General features: G+C 35.6%; 1 protein-coding gene across 1 annotated transcript in view; it reads right to left on the reverse strand.

Annotated features, from left to right (window-relative positions):
- Positions 1 to 27,769, reverse strand: part of CDK6 (cyclin dependent kinase 6) — a 109,059-nt gene that overhangs the window by 19,879 nt on the left and 61,411 nt on the right. The window contains exon 5 of the mRNA XM_015811570.1: positions 16,866 to 16,975. Within this exon, the coding sequence (XP_015667056.1) occupies positions 16,866 to 16,975 (110 nt within the window). The remainder of the gene's footprint in view (positions 1 to 16,865; positions 16,976 to 27,769) is intronic.

Genomic DNA, 27,769 nt, shown 5'->3' on the forward strand with positions numbered 1-27,769 from the left:
GCAGCCCAGGTTCGAATCTCAGAAGGGTATGGAAAGTCCTAGAAGCAGACAATGGATGGAGACTAATCAAGGAGAGAAGCAACCTGGAATTAAGGAAAAACTTCCTAACAGTGAGGACAATTAATCAGTGGAACAGCTTGCCTTGAGAAGTTGTACTCTTCATTATGCAGGTTTTAAAGAAAAGACTGGACAGCCATTTGCCTGAAATGGTATAGTCTAGTCCAGGGACTAGAAGACCTCCCAGCTCCCTTTCAGATTCTATTCTGTTCTGTTTTGTTCGCCTCTACTCTACTCTATTCATAGCATGAAGGACTGAACCTGAAACTTTCTGTAAGCAAAACATGTGGTCTCTGCTGAACCGCCAAGCTCCAGACAGAGTTTAAAAATTAAGCATAAAGATTAAAATAAAAACGAGAGAGAAAAAAACTAAACTAAAAATAACTTGAATTGAAATCTGGTTAAAATCTAATCCCGCTTTTTTTAAAAAAGGTAAATAATAGAATAATGCAAGCAGCTGTCATCATTTCTGTTTTCTATATTCGTAATTAAGGATTAATATTGACCAATAGGATCACTTTGACCAAATTTTTATTATAAACACCAAGCAGTAAAGTTCTGTCAATGAAAAAAAATACTGGTTCCAGCAATTAATTTTAATGTGAATGGTAAGAAAATAGAATTTCTTTACAAATGCTAACCTTACCAGGAATAGGTAAGAGAGGAATACCTATTTTAATTCCAAATTGCAGAACTACTAAATGAGTATGTGTGTATCTATGTCATTTTGTGGCAATACATTTAATATATACATGCACACACAAATAGATACTTTATTGGTGTCATATGTAACATAAAGATATGCATACCAAACAAGATTAAGAAAATATTGTATATTTATGTAATCTTAAAAGTAGGACAATGTTTTCCTGTGTAAATAAACAGCAGCTGAAAATTTTTTGCAATTCTTCTAAAGATGTTACGGTTCTAGTCATACAGTAAAAAGCAAATACAATCATTCACAGATTTTTTAAAAATAAATCTATAGGAATAGGGTGCATACAAATAGACTTCACTTTTCAACAGAAATTGGCCCAGAATTTTCATCGCTTAGCAATGCAATTGTAAAACATTACAAGTAGTCCTCAACTTAGGACCACAATTGAGCCCAAAATTTATGTTGCTAAATGAGACATTTGTTAAGTGAATTTTGTCCCATTTTATGACCTTTCTCATCATAGTTATTAAGTGAATCACTGCAGTTGTTATGTTAATAACATGGTTGTTAAGTGAATCTGGCTTCCCCATTGACTGCTTGTCAGAAGGTAACAAAAGATGATCACATGATCCTGGGAAACTGTTACCATCATAAATATGAGTCAGTTGACAAGCAGTTGAATTTTGATCATGTGACCATGGGGATGCTGCAATGGTCATAAGTGTGAAAAATGGTAATAAGGCATTTTTTCAATGCTGCTGTAATTTTGAACTGACACTAAATGAACTGTTGTAAATTGAGGACTATCTATAGGTTATGTATCAATATGGCCTAGCAATAGTAATCCCAACAGTCCCTTGTTAAACCAGGATCACAAGTCATTAAGTAAGGATCTTCTTATAACTACTTGCTGACTTCCAACAACGAAAGTCAACGAGAAAACTGGCAGGAAGTTGCAATTCCTGGGCAGTTTGTGGAATGTGATGGAATTTTGCTTTAAAGTGGTAGCAATATTGACGGTTCAGATTACAAAATGGCTTCATTGGTTGGGAAAAAAGTAAATAAATTTGTTGATAATTGTTTATCTGTTTTTCTGATTTTGCTCATCCAATCCTGCTTCCACATTTTTATTTAAAAAATAATTAAAAGTGGTAAAATGGCTACATACTTTTGCATTTCTTTCCTGATTTATCCATCTCTATAAATCATTTTGCCTAAGTTATGTATTTTTCTTTTTTCAAATAATGATTCAGTAGGTTTTTTTCTTCAGATGGCAATACTATTTCCTAGGGCAGTTTTCAGAGTTAGCCACTAGTGGGCAGGGCAGAAACTGAAAAAAAGTGTCCAAATTACTTTATGGATGAATTAAAGCCAATACAAACATTTTCATTACACAAAAACACTAATGAAAACTAAGTACCAGAAGAGATCAAAGACACTCCTAAAAAGGGCTTTGCTTGGCCTACTGCCCAAAATGAACCATGAAGAAACAAGGTGAGTTTCCCTCTTCTTGAGTTTCCAAAATTCTACCTTTTTGGCATCTCAGCATAAAAATCTCCAGAGCTATCAAGCATTTGAAAAAGGAGTAGGAGACCTCCATTCTGTTTCTTTACCCTCTGAAGTCCCCTCAATCACACATCAACATCTGACATATTAATGTTCTGCTGATTTTCTCAGGACAATTGAAGTTTAGAGGTAAAGATATTTAGAGGTAAAGATAACCTCTAAAGAAGTTACTTATTACTTTAATAATAGAGCACCTCTTAAACGTCCCTTCTCATAATGAAAGAAAAACAACCCCAGGCTCCATATACCTCTCCTTGTAACCATAGCACATGGCTGCACTGCTCTGCTCTGCTCCCTGAAGCCTTGGCTGCAAAAAAGTTCCCTCTCTTATAGAATAAGCAAGCTGTATCATAGTAAGTATTGTATATGTAGATACTCAGACATTAACCTCAGAATTCAATAAATATCCATAATAGGGCTTAATTCATCTTTTCTCAACAGGAGAACCCTAGATTTGCTTTGAGGCATTGTAACTGAAATAAGTAAATTGCAGATTCGCAATCCTGGTGCTTACAATGGTGAGAATTATTACATGCTGCAATTCAACTGCAAGCCCGTGGATTTGCTGTTGTATAAAGACTATGTAGGTTAGAAGTGAACTATATTGTGAAGTGTTTGAATTTTTACTATTTTAATGCAGGGATTCCCTGAGACCTGAATATTGCTTCAATTATTGCTTAACCATTTATCCGTGTTGCATAAAAGGAAAAAAACATCCACACAATCCTGCCCTCTAATCCTTCCTATTCTTAGTCTTTGGCATTCAGCAGGATTCTTCAAATTATGGAACATTGTTGCAGCCTACAAAAAAGAATTTTATTTGTTACAATGAATGTTCAAACTGCAAAACTATCTATGATCACATGTGCATCTGGAGAATATCTGAAATTATGAATACCGCATGTCATAATACAGATCTGTATTTGGACATACAACAGATGTATGAGCACTTATTAGCCTTCTGTTGTGGTTGACCCCGTCTCCTTATTTTGGACATTCACTCTAATATGTTACCATGCTAATTCAAAACATTTTATGATTTATGTTTGTTTCCCTCCCCCCTTTCCTATTTATAAACACCCATGTGAAAGAGTATGACCAGAAAAGATGCTGTTGGATGATACTTGAGATATCAAGCAGAAAAGGAAAAAAAAACTAATAAAAAGATGTGATTCAAATGATGGCTTTATGATGCACCACTGTCTATTTATTTAATTTCTATGTATGGTTCTGTACATCCATTATTCATGTATGTATTTATACAGAATGTAACAACAAAGATTTTTTTTCACAATATTTCATGTTCTTATTTACATAATTTAGAAACTATCTTTTAGCAAAGTGAAGAAAAAGCACTTTAAAAATGGGGAATAATTAACAAAGTCCATGTACTGTAATGGTATCCAATTTAATCCTTCAACACTATTTTTCTAAAAGTTTTGATATTATGATGCGTAAGTGAGCATTCATCAACTAAGGAGTGGAAACGTGATAAAAATGCCAGGATATAAATTGCTGCAGGTCAACAGAAAACTCAAATGTTGGTGAAAACGGAAACAGGAAATAAAGTTGCTATAACATATAAATCGTCAAGCCTGTTTGGGCACTCTAGAGAACAATGTTGTACAGAAAGAACTAGCATGAATATATATGCAATTTGACTCTTGTACAACAGGTTCTGGAAATGATCATAGGAAGCTTGAATGGAGGCTTAACTGTTATTAGGGATCTTGGAGCCACAATAATTATATAAAAATAGATTTAATTAAAGATGATGAATGGTTGTACTTGGCTTGAGATCTTAGATAGTGTTTCCTGAATACTCTAAATTCTTATCTTGACCACTACAACCATAGGCCTCAAACTAGCAACTTATGTAGGATGTTGCTTCCTACCAGGCACTAAAATGCTTGGCAGTTGAAACCAAGCCACATAAGAAATCAAGCATTTGGACTGAATGACACTTTACCAGAGAATTTTTTAGTTAAAGAAGCCAACAAAGTAGTTCAAGAAAAGAAATTACTAGAAGGCTAGAAAGAGTACTGCACAAAGAACATGAGGAATGGTATTGGGCAGGAGTCCCCAACCTTGGCAACTTTAAGACCTATGGACTTCAACTCCCAGAATTCCCCAGCTAGCATTTAACAAGTCTTAAAGTTGACAAGGTTGGGGACCCCTGGTGTTGGGGATCAAAGGGAAGCCTGATTCAGCCTTAGATCTGAGCTGGTACCCATAAAGAATATGTATGACTAACTCAGTTGTGCTCAAGATACAGTAAAACCTAGGGATTATTAATTTTGTCTTATACTATGAAGATAAATGGTAAGTTCCTGACTATTTGACTAAGCTACATATGAAAAAAGCTATATTATAACAGATAAATTATCCAATTTATTGTTATAAACAGTATAGCAGATACTGCAAGGAGTGCCCCTCTGGTAACCCCACCAGGTAGTACAGTAGATCATTTAGGTTTAGGATTAATCTATTTTATCTTTCAAGGCTCTAGATCAGGAGTATCAAACTGCCGGCCCATGGGCTGGACACGTCATGAGTTAACCGAGCCCACCCCATTGCCAGCAATGGGGAAAAAATTCCGATACGTCACACGACGTCGTGAGTTTGACATGTCTGCTCTAGATTATCTGCTTTAAAGCAACCTTTTACTTAGTCAGATGGTTAGTCAGGAAAGCATTTTTATGCATCAGCAATTGTCTGGGAAAAGTTCTTTTATCTAATCAATAAAGGAAACATAAGTTTATAAATTAATCAAAGAAGAAACCACATGAATAATATAATTTGTCTCTCCCATGATTGTTAAGAGACTCCTTGCTAGTAGTCTCTAAACCCCCAGTTTGGCTGTTTTTTTTCTGGGAAAAAAATCTTGAGTTCAAATGTCATAGAAATGTAAGCAGATACAAGGATCAAATACACATATGAACTCCTCTACAATAAATGGAACATCCAAGTATAACAGAGATTGTCTCACATTTATTTGGCCATCTCAAGAATATCATGTAGCTGGTCTCAGAAAAATCTAAGAATGAAGACTGGATGTGCCCTCACAATGCAGATTCTGTATCTTTATGTCAACCCTTTCTGATTGGTAATGAACCTTGAAACAAGATAAGGAATCCATGAAGATTAATTAGAGACAGGTTTGCTTGGGTTCTGTTTTTATTAGAAGACAATTTTTTAAAAAAAATACAGAAAGAGTAAGATTAAACCCTCTGGCCTTTATCCAAAATAATTATTTACATGAATGATAAGAAATCATGTACAGTTGAAATTTGCTTTGTACTTTTTAGGGCTGCCGCTTATTGCTATTGTTCATTGCCTATGCAATATGGGAAACTGAAAATAAAGTTCTGCTTGCATATGTGGTTCTTTTCTTTGTGGAAATGGTTCTTCCGTATTACAACCACATTGGATATCTCATTCCTTAGGCAGTGGGGCATTTTGCTACAACAAAAATAACTTTTCTGGCAGCTTATAGTTACATCTCCATATATTTGTTAGATTTAGAATCACCATATGAATTTTGTTGTTTTAGCCTTAAAAAGTATAACATTGTTAAACTCTTAATGTTTAGGTATTATAATGTTTTTATAATCAAAAGGATCTGCCAAAAGAGAAAATGAAAAGCACATACAAATGTAATGCAAACATGTATGAAGGAAGAGGGCTGCTGATGGAATTGTAGGAGCTGAAATTCATTATATGTGGAGACCAGATTGGACTTGAGGTTTTTTTTTAAATATTATTCCTTGTCCATACTGAATAAAAAGTAGACATTAAACAAAATATTTTATTCCTCTGACCATAAAGGAGGAATAGGGAACTTTCATTTGGCTACTTCTACATTTACATTCTTGCTTTTGTCTATTCAGTGGTGGCGAACCTATGGCACGAGTGCCAGAGGCGGCACTTGGAGCCTTCTCTGTGGGCACTCATGCCATCACCCCAGTCCTGCCTGCCTCCCCCACGGCCCCCTCCTCACCAGCAGCCCTGGGCAGCAGGGGCAACACTCCACCCTTGTGCCCCATTGGGCACAGATGATGCTGCGGGGCGCAGAGGGCGTGGCCACCATGCCACTGCAGGGCTACCTGGACGATCTGCTATGGCGGGCCATGGAAGCAGTGGGTGGCCTGCGGGTGGGCGGGGTGGGGGCAGGCAGGGGCAGGCTGGGGGCGAGGGGCAGTTTTTGGGCACTCAGTCTCTAAAAGGTTCACCATTACTGGTCTAGCTGGTGGGATAAAGATCTCACTGGTGGAAACTAATTTGTGATGTATCTTTTTCCTTATACTACAATAACAAGTGAAATTTGCTGACCAAATAATAAAAAATGTCCCCAATTCATATATATCATATATCAGAGCATTAAAGCAGAACTACAATCCATAAAATTAACTTTGATTAAAATTATACTATTACAAGCATATTAAAATAATTTATTTAACATTGGAATGTCTTTTACTTAAAACACCTAGCATTTGTCGTTCCGATTTTGAGCAATAAGGTATATTTGTTTTGGGCCTCTCCAACTGAAAATATTTCTATCTGACATTATGATGGGAAACTTTTGAATAGCAAATGTTTAATGCCAGTAGGTCAGTTTCTCATGGAATAAACTTTGCTTAACCAAACATACTCCTACTTGTATCAGCTTAAAGTCTTTGCACACATGAATGAAAGCATGAAGGAAGTTAACTCTTACCTACTTGAAGCCTTTATAAAAGCACTGCAAAGCAAATAAACCAATGGAAACAAAAGTATTTTACTTATTGCTCACTCGAACCATTATAGGTACTTTCCTGAGGAGCAATCTCTTCTGAAAAAGATTTAAAATCTGTATGAAATAACTCACAAGTTTATACAAAAACCAAGGAGTAAGCCATGTAGTAATAACAAGGAAGAATATTAGCATTTATACACTCTGTATACAAAGGGACCTAAATGCTAAATCTGCTATGAGATCTCAGAAAACATTAGCCTGGATGCTTGGAGAGCTTCTTTCAGGTGAATTAAGACAATAATGACTGAATGGATTAATGATTCTGACTTTTATGCTCTCCAGCAAACCCAGAGCTATACTATTTTCAAACTGAAAACATAAAAAAGCAATGACTATAGGCAGCAGCTATTGAGGAGGTAGCACATAACATACTATCCTGGTCAAGTTTCTTTAATCTGAACAAAAGAACAAACTATAAGCTTAAGAACTTTAAAACTATTATATAAAGCAACAAGTTAAAAGCCAACATGGGTTTGTCAAAAACAGATCATGCCAGACAAACCTTATACGTAAGAAACTGGTTCACTGTTTTAATCACCTAGTCTCCTTACGACACCTATATTAAATGAACCTGAAGTCATTCCGTAAACTATTTCATCTAGTGTTGGATGATGAGTTATTCTATCTTTTTACACCCAATCTGTCGTAGTGGTGGTCTACCTAAGCTAGCTGGCTGACCGGCCGTACTCAGCGTGTGGTCCTCAATGGAACCGCATCTACTTGGAGGGAAGTGTATAGTGGGGTGCCCCAGGGCTCTGTTCTACGCCCAGTGCTCTTCAACATCTTCATCAATGATTTGGACGAGGGGATAGATGGGGAACTCATCAAATTTGCGGATGACACCAAGCTGGCAGGAATAGCCAACACTCCAGAAGACAGGCTTAAGATACAGGAGGACCTGGACAGACTTGAACACTGGGCACTATCTAACAAAATGAAATTCAATGGTGAAAAAAGTAAGGTTCTACATTTAGGAAAGAAAAACCAAATGTATAGGTATAGTATAGGGGATACCTTGCTTAATAGTAGTAACTGTGAGAGGGATCTCGGAGTCCTAGTGGACAATTATTTAAATATGAGCCAGCAGTGTGCTGCAGCTGCCAAAAAAGCCAACACAATGCTAGGCTGCATTAACAGAGGGATAGAATCAAGATCACGTGAAGTATTAATACCACTCTACAATGCCTTGGTAAGGCCACACTTGGAATACTGCATCCAGTTTTTGTCACCATGATGTAAAAAAGATGCTGAGAAGAGCAACAAAGATGATTAGGGGACTGGAGGTTAAAACATATAAGGAAAGGTTGATGGAATTGGGTATGTCTAGTTTAACGAAGAGAAGGACGAGGGGGGACATGATAGCAGTGTTTCAATATCTCAGGGGCTGCCACAAAGAAGAGGGAGTCAAGCTATTCTCCAAGGCGCCTGAAGGCAGGACGAGAAGCAACGGATGGAAACTGATCAAGGAGAGAAGCAACTTAGCACTAAGGAGAAACCTCCTGACAGTTAGAACAATTAATCAGTGGTTGTTGGACGGAGGTCTTCGCCACTTACGAGGTTGTGACCTTCAAAAATTCTTCTCTGACCTGTCGGTAAACAGACTTTACCACATCCCAAGGACGGACTCGTCCCCCAACCTGAGCTACTGGAGGTTCCAGGGAAGGTTGAAATAATAATAATAATAATAATAATAATAATAATAATATATTATTATTATTATTATTAATCTTTTACTGTAAGATTTAGGAATTAATATAAAAATAAACAACTTCTCATAGGAAACACACTTATTTTGGCCATTCTGGTTATTAAAAATCATAACAAAGATATTATAGTAAAAATGGGACACTATAGATGATTAAAGATTTTAAGGAGAAAAAAACTCCACGAGCTTGCTCTTAATATCAGTTCATACTAGGATTTACAAAATGTCACAAAAATTATAACATTGGAAATATTAAAGGAGATCTTTCAAGAATGATGCCAGAAATTAATAACTTCAGTATCAATATTGTCAGTAATGATGTCTGGTTCCATGGACAGAGTATATCTAAAAGATGGTAATGAAGGAATGACAGATGTGGAACAAATTTTATTTGACAAGACAGAGAAAGTTCTGAAAGCAGAACTATAAATGACAGGCCAAGAGAATAATTTGGAAAAAAGATACTTCATTATCGCGACTTTTCCCCCATTGCTGGAGCTGGGATGGGCGCGGTTTCGGCATGATGCATCCGACCTGCGGGCCAGCAGTTTGATACCCCTGATTTATTAGCTATATAAAAGAAAGTGCCTGAAGTCTTAAAAATTAAAAGGGGATTGTCAGTTGATAAACCAAGAGAATGAACTGAAAAATGTTTTCTTATTGGATCGACAAAAGAGGCTTGTTAAGGACTTGAAGAAATCTGTATGAAGAATTTTACAGAAATCAAATTTTATGATAACATTTGATTAAGTCTGACTGTTAGAAGTAAAAGAAAAGAATAGAAAACTGGTTTATTTGATTAAGGTTAAAATAAGATATCTGGCACCAGGATTGAAAAGTTGATGTATTACAATTCGCTTGTAGATAAGAGATGGGATATGGAGTGAACAGATATGTATTTAACTTTATAGGAGTGAGAAGTATCATGTAGTTAGTTACAAAACAAAATGAAATATGTTTAAGTTTGCATAATATTCTCCCTCTCCCTCCCTCCCTCCCTCCCTCTCTCCTTGAATGTGTACCTCACCAAATTCAGGAATGCAGCGTTGTACTGCAATCTAAATACATTTTATTTCAAAATACTCTAAATTCAGTGAAATTTGGTTTTATATTTATCTTTGTGTTAACAAATGCAGAGATTTCCCCCCCCCCAAGAAGCAGAATTTGGTATAACAATTCCAATCTTGCCAAATTCCAGATGCATGGATCTCAAATTAAGAAATTCTTAGCAACAGCCATGTTGACTGGGGATTCTGAAATTCACACATCTGTAAGTTGCCAAGGTGAGAAACATTCTTCTACTGTAAGTGTTAGATCAAAGAATTTTCATTAAACAGCTAAATAACAGTAACATGTTTCTTGAGCTTCTGAAATTAGGATTAAAAAAATCTTATTTTAATGGACTATCAAACAAAATGCTTAGAGCTTAATCATATATTGCCTAAAGAATGGTATATATAGCAAAGCTGTTTAATAATAATAAACAGTTTTTAAAAATAGACTGCACAACCATTTGACTGGGATGGTTTAGACTCCTGCCTTGAGTAGGGGGCTGAATTAGAAGACCTCCAAGTCCTTCCAGTCCTATGATTCTATTTAAAAAAAAAGCAGCAGTGATGGCTTGGAAAACAAATATATTTCTTTAATTGTCCAAAAATCATCAGACCCATACTGTGTTCTTCATCTTTCCCTTTGAGAAAATCTGACACAAAGTATTTACTCAAAACAAGATGGCAAAGTATTTCATCATTATTTTATGTCTTTTCCTCTGGTTGGATTCCAATGCTGTCAGCATCCTGCTGTCCCATCCTTTTAAAGATTTCTATTTGATTTTCTGCTTCCCAGCCTGCATATAAACCTGATTTTAAAAAAAACAAAACGCCCTCTGACTATATTTTTGAATGCTTTGATGGGAACAGAGAACAGTGCCAAAGCAAAATTATAAAACTGAAGGAAATAGGAGGGCATAAAGATATGTTCTATACGTTCAGTACCAAAAACTCCTTTGACAGGACTAAACCATGTACATTTTGTATGAGCGCAGCTTAGAAAAGCTTAATTCATTCAGAAATTTTTCCAGGTTAAATAAAATAGCCTTATCTCTAAAAAGGACTCCTACCTGAAATGTGAAAGCATGAATGGCTATTTTCATTAATTGTTAGTGCACAGTTAAAAGAGGGTTTCTTATGCAATTCAAACTATGGATATTAAAAGATAATTTGGAAATTATATACTTCTCTTTAAGCAGGTAATTATCATTTTATCTTCTATAACTTAAACTCAGGTAATCTCTGCAGAGAGTATAGAAACGGAAAAGATACATAGGTTCTTCTCAATTATAGGTAGTCCTCGACTTATAGCCACAATTGAGCCCAAAATTTCCATTACTGAGCAAGGCAATTGTTAAGTGAGCTTTGCCCCATTTTAAAACCTTTTTCCACCACAGTTGTTAAACAAATCACTGCAATTATTAAGTGAATCACTGCAGTTGTTAAGTGAATCATGCAGACATGAAGCGAACCTGGCTTCCCCCACAATAATTTTTTGTACTGTTTTTCTCTGATGGAATCTAACTTTTGTCCATTTTGCATCCATACATTTTAACAACATTTAAAAACCCAACTGCAACTGTATTAGTGTCAGTCACACATGTGCTAGCCTCACATTAACTGAATTTTGAGATGCATTAAGCGAGATCTGTAATCAATTTACAATTCACACTAAATTGAACACCACATTATTCAGACTTGCATTAATCACAACCTACCTATAAACCAATCTCCATTTAGTCAATTCAGCTTCCTGTCTTTATCCTTCCTCCTTGCCTTACCGCTTGCAACCAATGTGATCATACAAACCTGCTGGGGGGGTGGGGTGGGGGATGGCCAAATCTCTGAATCACATTTGGAGGGCAGAAAAAAACCAGAAGGATTCCACTCCCTTTGCTGATGACAATAGGCTAAAATTGTTTGCAGGCCAATATTTCCTCATAAAGCAATTACCCCATATGTAAATGGCAGTTTTTCTCTCCATCCAACCTTAGTAATATACTCTTTTCCAAAACACCTGAAGAGAATCAATCAAACAATCAGTCAGTCAGTAAGTCTTTTAAATGTCTTCTTAAAAACAACTCTAGTTGAATGCTGTGTGGGAGGCACTCCTCGTTTAGGTTACTAAAATTGGTCATCTTAATCCTCTTCCTCAAAATTGACTTCTGGATACCCTAAACTTGCATATCACCCATTGTATTATACACCAAAATATCATGGGCATCATCAGCCAAGGTGCTCTCCAGCCCCCTCCCCCCACTATTAATAGAACAGATCATTTCTGTCACTTCCTCATGTATATACTCCTTCACTCGTCCTAATGAAGACTTCACAAAGCACTTCCCCCCTCCAAACAGAGCCATTAAAATAAAATGTTTATTTGCCAAAGCAAAGTTCTTAGCTTAGCACCTTGCTACACCTGTCATATATAAAACATGATGCATCTTTATCATCAAAACATTCAGTCTGGCTTTAATAGCCCTATTATGTTATGTGACCGACCAAGGGATTTCTGCCTGCTAAGCTGGCATCCCCCCTCCTCCCTTTGCTTTTGTTAGGCACTCAGTAACAGTTTTTGGTTTATGGTTGGCCAACGGTTTCCTTTGCCCATCATATCTACAATTGTGACAATGTCTGGCATGATTGGAAGCTTGAAGGAAAACCACAACAGAATGGCATGCCATTCACTTCCACACCCCTCTCCAACCACAGACAGATACAGTTACTGGGTTTGACTAACGGTTATCAATCAGCTGAACTGTAAGCCCTTGGGAAGATAACCAGTCAGAAAAACAGAAGGAAGGAGCAAGTTAATATGAACCATAAAAAAGTATATATAATGAAATGTGGTTGTTAACCTCATGGAACTTCTAAAATGTTTTTCTATTTAATTATTTTCAGCTTTAAATCTGTTACTCAGGGAAGTTCCATTCATTTTGATTCTATGATGCAGCAATATTTCCCAAATCAGGCCTGAAATAAGTAACCCACATAATGTGAACATATATCTTTAATAATCTGCATACATACATTTTTAGAAATCTATTTAAGTATTAGACTAATAAATAATAAAGGTGCTGAGAGGAAACATAGCTAATATTGCCTGCAGAAAAATCGCAATGTACTTTACAATAACCAAATACTTATTGTCAATGTTACCTTTTGAATCATATCATTCAATTAAATAATGCAAAATTTATCACTCATTTCTCAACAAAATAAATCTGATCTGCAAGTATGAAGGAAGAATAAGAACAGATAAAAAAAGAAAATAATAAAGTAAAAAAGAAAAAGGATATAAAAACAGGAAAACCTGCAATTATAACCCAGTCCTAATTATGGTTATATAAGGAAATAGAGGTGGCTTCAAACAAATAGATGAGCAAAGTCTCTATGAGGTTATTTATTTTAGAGTGTTGACCTAGCCCAGGGGTAGGCAACCTTGGCTCTTTTATGACTCGTGGACTTCAACTCCCAGAATTCCTGATGCTGGCTCAGGAATTCTGGGAGTTGAAGTCCACGAGTCATAAAGAGCCAAGGTTGCCTACCCCTGACCTAGCCATATGACAAGATTACTATCTATTGGTTCCATATTTCCTAAAATAATGAATTACATTCCAACATGTAGCATGTCAAAATATCTGCATGAAAAGGACAAAAATATGCCATTCCCATCCCATTATGCAGTGATGAAATCATCATGTAAGACTTCTCCTGAAGCTAGCTTCTTTTTTGTCCTAGTAGTTTCTTTGCATCAAATTCCAAATTAAATCAGCTCTGATTTAACATGTAATTCTATGTAATAAAGGATTAAAGAGAATGATTTCTGTACCTGAATATAAGAATATGCCCCCAGTTGTCTATATTTTTAATGAAAACTTACATATAATAGAAATATAGAAATAATTGGACATCCACTCTTTTTAAAAATTAATTTAAAATCCATTGTGGGAATTTTAATGTTTTAAATCAGTGTAAATATATTCATAGCTATGTATCATTTTTGTTGCCCCCAATCCAAGAAGGATACATCTGCAGCTATGTTGAACTTTGTCCTATTAATTTCTAAATATTTTATATGAAGAGATTGTGTTCTTCTCATTCAATTAGAAAACATCTAGATAGCACTTTATCTTCCCTTTAAGCCTTTCTGTCTTATGGGTATAGAGATATATTAGTAACTGATGAGCTAATCCTAAACAAGGTTTCAATTCATTCCCTAGACAGGTGGCCAGTCTATTAGATTATCTTTTTTAATTTTGATTCCAAGTTCTGAATTTCTACCATAAGTCTGAATAAATGCAGGCCTCTAATTTAACACAACAACCTCTCTATGTAATAGGATAACAATGACAGCTTGAATCATATTTGATTGCCAGACAAAAAGGCAGCAAGGCATACTAATTTGCAGAAAAGCAATATTTTTGGCATAGTCTTAAGTCTTTGCCCCAGGGTGCACAACAGAGCTGGAAAAGAAACTTTTAGATTCAGAAATGTAATATCAATGTGAAAGAAAATCAGCCAGTATATTCTGTGAGGAAAACATTTTGCCCATATTTGAGAATCATTAGATGGTTTTGTTCACATAATATATTCATCCAATTTCTGAATTAGTCTATTTTGAGGACGAATGTAGAAGGCAAAACTTTGCTAAGTCATTATGTATTTCATCTGTCAATACATCTGAAAGCATCTTAGACCAAAATCTGGGTCTCCCTGGAATGATGTTACCATGTGTATATTCAAAATGGTGAATTGCGCATACATGAAGCTTAAAGTAAATTACCTGTGCAACAAGGGGCTCTGAAATAAGTGTGCATGCTTGCTGCCACTAAGTTCAACAAGTGCCTGAACTCTGATGAACGGCTGTTTATATTGCATGGTATGGTATGGTATGGTATGGTATGGTATGGTATGGTATGGTATGGTATGGTATGGTATGGTATGGTATACTCTCTATACTCTAACAGTCACCATCACACTACTTGTAAGATACTGTGCCTCCTGCCATTCCTTCATTCTTCCCATCTGCTAATTTTCTGCACTACCATCATTTTATCACAAATCCAAACCTGAACAGTGGTCAATTAATGCCACAAAATTAGCTAACCAAGATTTAAAGAAACAAAAATAGCCATATTGCAAATCCAACCATCAGACCTTGAATAGTGATCTACTGAACAATGCCTTAGAATTCTGTGTGAAAATACCCAGTAAATTGTATCGGTTCAGAACCTAGAAATTTAGAAACTAAAGGAAAAATCCAGAATAGTAAATAATTGATAGGCATAGATTCTTAAAGCCAGAAATGCTTGTTCAGGCCTAGTAGGAGTTTTAAGCATTGAAACATTTCAGACAGGTAGGAAAAGACATTTAGAATAGTATTCTGGCATAAATATCAACTGTTTGACTTGTTTACTGAACATAATGTCAACAGAATTAGTACTTAGTCAACACACTGAAATTATTTTTTTCAGTTTGGAATCTGGTTTGACAATGTTCCACTCTTCACTGACTGAACCTTTTCCTTATAATCTTGATACATATTAAGATTCCCTTTGCTAAATTCCCATTTCTCCTCCTAGACTTTCCTTTTGGGAACAGATTGTATGAGATTTATTAACATTCTCCATCTGTCAAAATCTTTGCTGAGGGCCAAGTAAACTATGTCTACATTATTCTGAAAATCTACTCTGCTAGCAATTCTATCAAATGAGATAAAGTAGTATCTTACAGGATCACAGACTCAGATAACATAAAAAGCAACATAATCCAAGTGATAAAATGTCCTGTGATTATGCCACATTATTGTAGTTCAGTTTGCTAACAACAAACTCATGCTGGCTCCTGTTAACTGTAGCGTTCCTATCCAAATATTCACAAATATACCACTTGAATGTGTTTGAAGACCTTGTCCAATACAGCGGTCAAGCTGATAGGACTGCAGTTTCTGAAGTTCCCATTTTTTCTCCCTTTTGAAGATGGTAATGACATTTGTTTTCCTCCAATCTTCTAGAATCTTACAAATCCTGCAAGAATTCTCAGAAATTACTGAGAGTTGTTTGCAGTAATCTCTATTAGTTCTCTCAGTAGCCTGAGATATTATCTATCTAGATCTGGAGATAATTCTCTTATCGTTTTATCTCTCCTAAGTTGCAGGTCCCTCTTCCTTCCAATGGCATAATGATTAGTTAAAAGTCCAACTCTATTCTAAGGACAAAACACTATTAAAAGTAAGCTGCCATGAAGATTAAACAAACAATTCCAAATAAAAATATTTAATGCATATTATTTTGCTCTCAAAACAATAAGCAAGTAGTTGTAGAATTGACAATGTATGTAAACAGTTGGTAATCATTTAAAATTGTATTACTTCAACTGCTTCCAGTTCTAACCTATTAAATTTAGCGTTTCATAAATTTAGAATTTGTGTATTTCAGAAACTTAATTCAATTTTAATATCATGGAACAATATTTTAATTTTAATATTTGGAAATAAAATTGTTTCTAAATTAGATTCACATTTGAATGTTACAAAGGAATGGATGAAAACAGAGGGTGGTAAAGAGCAGAAGAGATGGGTACTGCAGGTAGCCAGTATTTCTTTCGCTCACTATTAAATCTTCTAACAATTTCAACATTTTGGAATCATATCTGAATATTATTTTGGAATATCTTTCCTAAAGACTTCCCATGGCTCCTGCTTTACAACTGTTCAATGTCAGGTTCTAACATTTTTATTTTCCAAACTTCCCCAAAGTGCACATATTCCAGCCTGCCTTGACATTTTTTACTTGTTGTTGCATCATGAATCTCAGAACTATATTGTTTTAAATAATATGTTATTATTATATTATTGCATCATTCTAAAAACTGGTGTAGTGAAGACATTTTAAGTAAATTAATCAATCAATACATTAAGCAAAATAACAATGCATGTAATAGTAGTATTATGTTATAGTATAGATTATATAGTATAGATATAGTATGAAACTATTTCCCCCCCAAATATAAAGGCTTTAAATTAGTGCTTACTTGCGACGGAACATTTCTGCAAATATGCAACCTACACTCCAAAGATCAACTGGTGTTGCATAACTGGATTGAAGCAGAACTTCAGGAGCTCGGTACCACAAAGTAACAACCTGCAAAATAAAAGGTAAACTATTAGGAATATGGTTTAATTAAAAAAATTCCCAAGAAGCAGGAAAAATATCTCTTTGTTTTTCTAACATATATTCCTGTATTTCTAAATTGCAAGCTTTGAAGGAAGATCTTTGTGGGAAGTATCCATATATTAATTATATTATTAATCAATTGTTTGATTATTTTTTTTGTATTTTGTTCTATACTGAAGTAAAAAGGAAACATTTTATTTCTCAGGATGAACAAATGTTTTCTATAAAATTATAAATGAAAAACTTTAGGAATGCTTCCAGATAAATGATATAAAGGCTATTAATTAAAAATTATTGGACAGCAATTATTCTATTTCATATTCCTTCATGTATTTTTTACATTAGGAAATAGAGGAAATAGTAAAATTTAATGTTAAAGGACTGCACAATAAACCTTTGATCTGGAAGCACCACAGGAAATACAGTCTGCGACAGTTTTTCTGAGATGCACATATTGATAAAAGTTTGAAGAAGTTACATATGAGAAGAGGAAAATATAATTGCAGTCTTAAAAATTTGTACTGTTGAATTTAATTTTTTTTTCCTGAAGACATTACTTTTAATTAAAGTAATAGTATCAATCTCCTAGAAAAAATATTTCTCAATGTAGAGGTCATCTGAAATTAGATTAAAACATGCAAAACATATATAAAGTAGATGTTATGAAGTAATAATTATGGGAAATGCAATGGTATTATTTAGACAAAGCCTTAAAAACTTTGAGCATGTTAGTCTCATACCTGTTTTAGAAACAATTCAGTAATTTTAAGACAGAAGAAAACAGATGCTTCTAAATATATGTCATGTGAGGAATTGCAAACTGTTACTGAAACATGAACAATATAATTTACTGTAGCTAAACATGAATAAATTTAGCTTTTGTAATGTGTTTCAAATGATGAAGAAAAAGAAATAGGAAAATGGAGTTTATTTAAAATGAATAACAAACAGATGAAAACAGTCTTCTTAAGAAAACTCTTAAGTAGAGAAGGCATTTCCATACTACTACAGGTGTGGAAGTGCCTTTGATTTACAACCATTTGTTTGGCAACCACTAGAAGTTACAATAGCACTCAAAAGATGTCTTACTGAGGAAAGAGAAAATGGTTTACATGTAAGGGGTACCGAGCTGATGCTCTGCAAAAGAGAAAAGGCTATGCTCTGGTTTTAAACACACTAGCACAGAATGAGAAATAGATTGACTTGGTTCCCCAAGCCAGGTGAAATCATGTGATTTGGAACAGTTTCAGAACAGTACAAGCTCACATATGAACATGTCTGAGATTGTATCCATAGAACTATTTCAATTGCACTGAAAGCCCCAAATGACACTTCACAGTTTTCAGTCACTCTTTTCTTCATTCCTCATGTAAAGATTTATGACCCTTGCATCTACAATTACAGTTGCTCAGAATAATCAAAATCTCAAAAGGAGTGAATGCAACAAATAAACAGGAGAGAAATTGATTTCTGAAGTACCTATAATGGAAATCATTATAGAATATTTTACTAGGTGAAATATTGAGAATTTTTCTTCCTCTTGAAAGATGTCAAATGGACAACTACATTGTAGTTTTCTTCTAGTTTAATGAAAATTAATTTCTTTTTAGAAATTTAGGAAAAGATACTTCAGTTTCTGCTTCCTGCAGTAAAATGAGTGGACAATAAATTTGATGGATGGATGGATAGATAGTTGTCTAGAGCAGATGTGTCCAACCTGTGCTGCTCCACAAGATATAATAAAAAAATAAAGGAAGCTTGTTATTTATATGTTAGTTATATTATATTATACATTATATGTTTTATATGCGGTCCAAGACAATTCCTCTTCACTCAATGAAAGCCAGGCAAGCCAAAATGTTGGACATCCATGTTCTAGGTCTATGTTTGCCACAATAAAAGTCATACTAAACCATGCAATATTCCATACCCATTCACATAAATGTTTCCCCTTTCATGGCTTGCTCCAAAGAATAGCTAATATCATTCACAGTTTTTGCTTTTTTCAATCTCTTTAATATCACAGATGCCAATATGTAGGGAACATTTCAGCAATTTACAAAATTATATAAAATGGAAATGCGTTTGTAGATTTGTATTGTATGATACCATTTGGTTTATTTATATTTATATATTCTGCAGTATCTTTCACCAAGTGCTTTCCATAGATGTTGGATTTCAATAAGATCAGTCTTGAGGAGAACAATTTCTACTACAAATGCTATCTTAGCAGGGAAGGAAACGAACAATTTCACAGCACAAAATGTGCATTTTAAATGCTAAGAAAATATTTTCCCCAAAATGTATTATTCCTTAAAATATAAAAAAGAATCACATTCACAACAAAACTGATTGAAGAAAGCATTGATTGAAGGATAAGTCTCAGGATTTTTTTTTATAAAGTATAATTTAGATGAAACCGTGCATTAATTAATTAACATTCTGTCTAGGGCTGTTAGGTGTTATATTCAGAGGGCACCAAACTGAGGAAAGCTGATCATTTGTAACGAATGTAATTATCTCAGTATATATGAATACATTATGTTCAATGTTCAAGATGAGCAAAATTGCTCGCTTCAATTCAAGGAATATGACTGCAAAGAATAACCACAGATAAATGTTCTTGCTACTAAGAATGTTCTCTTGGGGGAACCCCCCCCCCCCGAGTGATCTGCATGATTCATTAAGAACATTTCCCTCTGTCTCATCCCCAAACCAAACAAAAATTTATGGATATTCCATTCAGTTACAGAGAAGCAGAAATGAAAATGATGCATAAGACAGGATATGGTGAATTCAACAGTTACCATAGAACTTCCTCTTCTGGATGGTTTTGATTACATGTTTTACTTATGTGAAACTTTTTGATAAAGGAAAGGCTCAATCTCTCCCCGCCCCCAAATAACACAGGGTCAAGCTGAGCAATGAAAGATCTTTCTTAAGGACAAAATTTGCAGTGAAAGGGGCAAGGTGGAGCCCATGGCGATAGTATTTTTTTAATGAAGGTCTTCCAAGACATGAACTCTTGTTGAATGCAGAATATATTTCTTTGCAAATAAAATTGTAGCCTAAAAGTGCAAACTCACTTTGATTGAATCAGTTGAAATCATTCCATTAACCAGAAGTCATTCTGGGTTCTATCTTTCTTGTGGAGTGGACATTACTATAACATAAAGCTACAATATATGGGCTTTGATATTGTTTGAGACAAAAGGATTCCATTTACTTCTTGGTGAAATTACAGGCAGAAGGAAGAGATTTAAAAATGACAATCTTATGCAAGTATCTTCCTACCAGTATTGCTGTTAGTATTATCTGTAGCTACTTCATTTATTACAAAATGGCTATTCAAATATTTGTATCTGATACTAGAACTAATGGAAGAGCCAGTAAGAAAGAGCCAGTGGTTCACACAGAGCAGGAGAAGCATGATGTTCTTTCCCAATGACCACAACCAGATTACTGGAACTACGATCACTAAGTGGTAAGGTCATGTGATGCTTTGCCTAAATGACCGCTTCGTTTAGCAATGGAGATTCCAGTCTCAAATGGGGTTGTTAAGCAAGGACTATCTGTAGCATTAAACTTCTATATTAAAATAACACTAAACTTCCAAATTAAAAATTATCATTTAAATGGATGGTATTTCTTGATGATAAAGGTTAGAGAAAAATGATTCTGGCTGCTTTACTCAGAAAACTCAAGTCAAAAGGAGAAGTATCTTGACATCCCCTTTGAATCTCAATATATGATTAAAGATAGTTTTTTCCCTTCAACTACTCCACTATATTTTTACTCAAACCTAGACTTTTTTGGAAGGGGGCATTTAGTGGCAGGAGTATTTTCCCCTCAATTACTCCACTATATTTTTACTCAAACCTAGACTTTTTTGGAAGGGGGCATTTAGTTGCAGTAGTATTGCAGGAACATAGGCCCTTCCTCAAAATCCCAATACCTGCCTTCATGTGGAAGCAATATTATAACCAATTACTCACTGCCTTCTGCTGTAGTGGACTAAAGACCCACAAAAGAATTTACAAAAGGTCTGAAACCCTTCCTACCCTGGTCTCTGATGACTGGATGGAAATTAAAGGGTTCACTGAGACTCTGAGGAGGCTCTTGGTGGAGTATCTTCTATTCCCTGAACCAAATGATCACATTGACTGGTGGGCTCCTTTATTCTCAGATTTATTAACTCACATAAGTAATTCCTGCCAAGGTCCAGATGGCTAGGAGCTCTCTATTTATGACAGGGGTAATCCTTCAAAATGCAGATCATTCAATTTTGTTGATATCACAGCAAAATTGCACGCCAACATCTTTTATACAAAACTGATGACTGGGTGGCTAAAAAAGGTTTGTTAGCTTAGAGAGTAGATTTATGTCCAGTAATTCTACTACTGATAATTGTTTAATTTCATGTCACCTAATAGAAAAATCTACAGCTAAAGAGAGCCAACTGTTTACAACATTCATAGACATCACTGCCATTTTTGACATGAACAATAGAACACAGACTTTTCTCTCTGGAATGACAGACATTATATTCAAACTCATGCTTAAAAGTATGCATAGGAGAACATGGTTCCCTAACAGGAAAAAATAGCATCAATAAAGGGCTAAGACAAAGTTGTATACTATTTCATATTCTGTTCAGTCTCTACATAAATTATATTACAAGTTCTTTCCATCAACTAAAATGCATATGCCTAAAGTTAAAACAATGTAAACATCCTGCTATATGTTCATGACATGATATTGAAGTCATTCACCCACATAGAGATGAGAAGATTGTTGCAAAGGATCAGTTCAGAATGTTAAAAGTTAGACCAAAGTAGTCATTTTCAGAAAAAGATAGAAGCCTGGACAGAGAACATATAGATCAGCAAGTCCTATCCATACTTACAAATTTTCTTATTTACTTAATTTTACTACAGTCATTAACTAGCACAAGAGAATTGGTACTCAAATATTCTAAAATATCCAAACAATATCAGGATCACTTTAAAAAGTTTTTTTGTCTAAAATACAGTATTAAATCAAAGTATCCTAAAAGACTACAAGAAAAATTTAAAATTAACGATCTGGATAATATAAATGGTTATATAAAATACAAATATTATGTGAATACTGTACATAGACACATAGGTATAAACACCCCCAAACACACAGATATAGATATATATATATTGGTAAATAAAACAATAAAATTAATTGAAAGGGATTTAAGAATTAAATACTTCTCTTACAAAAGTTTGTCAAACCTGAGAAAAGTGTAGTACAGTAGCTAATATAGCATGTTCCCCTAAAAGCCTAAGCCCTTTCTGGCTATCCATACTCAGGCAAATTCAATTGTTCTGAATTATTCTTTGCTTAATTTTGCATGCAAAACCTGGCAACCATGTGTACTATTTCAGATTAATCTCAAAGTACAAATTGCATATACAGAAACAGATTCCTGGTTCTCATATTTCAGAGGTTTTTCTTGCAGGGAACAATCTGAGTATTACTAGCAAGATATAATATTTTGAAGAGCCTAGATCAGGGATCTTCAAACTTGGTCCTTTTATGATTTGTGAATTTCAACTCCCAGAATTCCTCAGCCAGGCACTCTGGCTGAGGAATTCTGGGAGTTGAAGTCCACAAGTCATAAAAGGGCCAAGTTTGAAGACCCTGGCCTAGATTAATTAGAACAGATTGGAGTTAATAGTAGGAATGACAATTTATTATGAATATGTCCTACTGTTCTTTCTGTATTGGTTTTATAGCGTTTTTATATGGCAATTATTCAATAAAATTGTTACTCTTGTACCATCTTTTTTAATATTGCTGATATGCTAAAACAATTTTAAAATCTTTACTACAGTTAAGAGTTACTACATCCTAAACTTAATGTCCATACTTACTTGAAAATAGGTTACAGTAATACAGTTTTGTGCCCAGAGCCCTACAAATGTACTGGGATACATTTTTCATACATAAGCCACACATTTCTATTAAAGAGAAATCAATTAAAGCTAAATTCTTTGTATTTAAATTTAATTTAAATACCAAAATAAAGTAAAATTAAAAATGATTTTAAATGTATTTAAATTCCTGTATTTTCAATACAATTAGAACCAAGGTCTTTTACCCACCCCCCATCTTATGTCCATCTGCTAGGAAAACTAGCTGTCTATAGAGCCTGGAGAATAATTTTAACATGGCTACAAAAGTCCAGTCCCTTTCTTTTCTTCTTCTCCAGGCAAAGCAGGAAGTCTGCAATGATAGGAAATATCTGTAGCTTAGGTGTAGGGGGAGGATGGAGGTTCGTTCTCTGGGCTTATGAGTTGATTTCCAGACATTTCGTTACCAGGCTAAGTAACATTTTCAGTGGAGTTTAGGGGATGTCAGTGTCAGTGTTCCTCTGTTTATAAGGGCTTCGTGTGGTCAGTAGATCTTGGGATGGCAAAGTCACAACAGTTGAGGGTTTTGTGATGAATCTTGTGATGGGTCAGGTATGGGTCACATTAGGCAAGGGTCTTGTGATGGGGAGGTCACATCAGGTGAGGGTCATTGGGAGATGAAGTGCTGGTTGGGGTGTGTGTGGAGGATTGTGTGGGTTGGATGAGGGTCAGTGCCTTTGCTGGTTGGCTGTGCAGTTGATTTGAATTCTGAGGGCTGGTTGTAGGCTGATGTGTCTATTGATGGAATTGCTTGTGGAGTGCCAGCAGGAAGTTTTTGGCTTCACTGTAACATGTGGGCAATCTGAAAATAGGTGCATACTAGGAAGAAGTATTACTGACTTGCTCTGTAAGATTTCATTTACCCATCACTATTTGTTATTTTACACAAACTGGATTTTTATGTTACTTTCCATACTGAAGGCTGCATTATACAAAAGTCTTAAATATAGCTTTTACCAATAGGAATAACATGAAATTCATTTTTACATTAAATATTTTTTAACTTCATTAAAATTTAATTGATTCAAACTATTATAAGGCACCCATTTATCTAAAGAATGGATTTAGGAGCTTTGGGGTAATCCCATTATAAGAATGCTTTTAAAAGCAACAAAAAAAATAGGTAAATCAAAATTTGTAACTATGGCCAAGGAATTTCCTTATGTATTTCATATCATTAAATGCATATGTTGAAACTGATTCCTGGACAAATAGAATCTTAATGTTTTTGATAATTTCTGTGTGGGGAAAAACCCAAAACAAAAGACTTTTCAGATTGATCTCTAAAAGAAACTAAATTCTAAAATCCTTTCTTCTAGCCAATATCTGAAGGTAAAATAAATGCTCACTTACAAACCTGAAAATGTACAAAGTTATATATACCTTTCCCACTAAACATCTGTAACTGACACAATAAAAATATTTCACTATTAAGGGAAGGTACCATGATCATAAAGAATGTATATAGAAAGATTTTCTAAATGGACTGCACCTCACGAAAACAGGGAAAAATGTACTTGGAAAAAGATTGGCCCAACTCATTTGAAGGGCTTTAAATTAAAATTGAGGGAGAAGGGTGACCAATCATTAGAATCTCTAGAACACAATGCGCAGAGATGGGCAGATTGACTATGACAGGGCTTTTCAATCTTTTCACCCATTGTACCACTTTTCGGATATGGCAACATCCGAGTACCACCAGTCGCGTAGCAAGGTGTCAAATACTTGATGACCCCCCCAAAAAGGAAAAAAGTGATAAAGTACAGGTAGTCCTCGACTTACAACAGTTTGCTTAGTGACTGTTCGAGGTTACAATGGTACTGAAAAAAGTGCCCCCCAAGCCACAGCCGAGCAAGACACCTGCCTGCCCACCCGGCGGCACTCTTCCTCCTGTCTGAAGTTTTCATTGTTGTGAGCATTTCTGTTGAGGATTGGCAGTGGGGGTGGGGTAGGGGTGTTTGGTTTTTATTCACTTCACACGGCCCTGGGACACTGTGACCATCATAAATATGAATCAGTTGCCAAGCATCTGAATGTAAATCACAAGACCCTGGAGATGCTGCAACATTCCAGCTGATCGGCGCTTCTTCTGGACTCAGCAGAAGCGCCAGGATCGACACCGAGCTCCAGCTGGAGTCTGGCGCTGATCCTGACGCTTCCACTGAGCCCTGACAGCCCCGAAGAAGCGCTGATCCTGGCGCTTCCGCTGAGCCCTGACAGCCCTGCAGCCCCAGCCATCTCTCGCTGAGGCTTGTGCGGTGCTGCCACCTGTTCAGCTCATTCCCCTCTCCCGCTACCACTTTTCTAGGATGGTCGCGTACCACCTGCCAGGTGCCAATGTACCACAGGTGGTACCCGTACCACTGGTTGAAAAGCCCTGGACTATGAGATTGAAAGAAAAAGAAGAAACAGAATATTATCACACTTGGGACTTATTTTACTGATGGTTAGAGGAAAGAATAAAGGATTAAGAATTAAATATGTATTAGCATATTTAAACTCAGACAGCACATTGGTTGAAAAATTATTATTGTATGTAAGGAAAAAAAATTAATAAAATCTTATAAAAAATAGAATCTCTAGAACATAAAACCAATCATAAATCCCAAGAAAACAAATCAAACAAAGAGGTAGGGAGTGATGAGAAAAAAGAAAAAATCAAACAAGTATCAGGAGATCCAGGAAACATACCCACAGATGGATATAAAAGTCTTAAATGTTTATATACTAATGCTCAAAGCTTGGGGAACAAACAGGGTGAACTAAAAGCAATAATACACAAGGATAGGTATGACATAGTTGGTATTACAGAAACCTGATGGGACGAAATCCATGACTGGAATGTACTGATGGATGGATACAAATTGTTCAAAAGAAATAGATCTACAAAAAGAGGAGGGGGAGTTGCACTATATGTAAGAGAATACTACATATCTACAGAAATGCATATGATCAAAGATAAAAGCCCTCCAGAATCTATGTGTGTCAATATAAAAGGGAACAAAAGTGACACTGCCATAGGGGTATATTATAGGCCACCCAACCAATCAGAAGAAATAGACGGGCTCTTTGTCAACCAGTTAACAAATGTATAGGAAGCATACCACAGTAGTAATGAGAGACTTCAACTATCCAGATATCAGCTGAGAGACAAACTCTGCAGCAAACGGGAGATCAAACAGATTCCTAACCAACCTAGCTGACAACTTAGTCATCCAAAAGGTAGAGGAGGGAACTAGAAGTAAAGCTATACTGGACCTAATTCTTACTAATAGAGAAGAAGTGTTAGAGGGAATTGAAGTTGCCGGAACCTTGGGGGAAAGTGATCACATGATACTGGAATTCAATATGATGCAAACACAAGCAATAGAAAATAATTCAACCAATGTCTTAAATTTCAAAAAAGCTGATTTTAAACAAACTCAAAGAGAACCTAGGAAAGATTCCATGGATGAAAATCATAAAGGGGAAAACAACTCAAGAAGCATGGAAACTCTGAAAAATGCTATCATAAAAGCCCAGTCCAGCACAATACCACTGAAAAAGAAAAACAAGAAAGTCAAGAAGAAACCAGCATGGCTGCACAAAGATCTCTCTGAGAAACTGAAAAACACAAAGGACAAATAAAAAAAATGGAAAGAGGGACACATAACTAAGGCTGATTATCAGCAGACAGCCAGAACATGCAAAGATGAAGTCAGGAAAGCAAAGGCTCAGAATGAACAAAGACTTGCAACAGGAATCAAGGATAATAATAATAATAAAAAGTTTCTTTCATCATATTAATAACAAGAAAAAAGTCACGGAAACTGTAAGTCCATTAAAGAGAGAAGATGGCATGGAAGTAACAAGCAATAGGGAGAAAGCAGAGCTGCTTAACTCATTCTTTGCATCAGTCTTCATACAAAAAGAAAATATAGCACAACATACCAAAAAAAATACTGTGAAAGACAAACGAGAAACAAAAATTAAAATAAGCAAGAAAATTGTAAGAGAACACCTATCCGACCTTGATGACTATAAATCACTAGGACCCGACAGATTTCATCCCAGAGTTCTGAAGGAGCTGACAGATGTTATCTCAGAACCGTTGCACCATATCTTTCAAAAATCCTGGAGCAACGGGGAAGTATTAGTTGTTGTTGTTAGTTGTGAAGTCGTGTCCAACCCATCGCGACCCCATGGACAATGTTCCTCCAGATCTTCCTGTCCTCTACCATCTTCTGGAGTCCATTTAAGCTCATGCCTACTGCTTCAGTGACTCCATCCAGCCACCTCATTCTCTGTCGTCCCCTTCTTCTATTGCCCTCAATCTTTCCCAGCATTAGGCTGTTCTCCAGTGAGTCCTTCCTTCTCATTAAGTGGTCAAAGTATTTGAGTTTCAACTTCAGGATCTGGCCTTCTAAAGAGCAGTTGGGGTTGATCTCTTCTAAGACTGACCGATTTGAACACCTTGCAGTCCAAGGGACTTGCAGGAGTCTTCTCCAGCACCATATTTCAAAAGCCTCAATTCTTTTGCGCTCAGCCTTTCTTGTGGTCCAACTATCATAGCCATACATTGCAACTGGGAAAACCACGGCCTTGACTATACACACTTTTGTTGGCAGGGTGATGTCTCTGCTTTATAGTATGCTGTCTAGATTTGCCATAGCCTTCCTTCCCAGGAGCAAGCGTCTTTTAATTTCTTGGCTGCAGTCCCCATCTGCGGTGATCTTGGAGCCAGGAAAATAAAATCTGTCACTACCTCCATTTCTTCCCCATCTATTTGCCAGGAGTATTAGTACCGCTTTATAAAACCCTAGTGAGACCACACCTG

This window comes from Protobothrops mucrosquamatus, unplaced genomic scaffold, assembly GCF_001527695.2.
Source record: "Protobothrops mucrosquamatus isolate PMUCROS unplaced genomic scaffold, P.Mucros_1.0 scaffold45, whole genome shotgun sequence".
In the NCBI taxonomy this organism is placed as follows: domain Eukaryota; kingdom Metazoa; phylum Chordata; class Lepidosauria; order Squamata; family Viperidae; genus Protobothrops; species Protobothrops mucrosquamatus.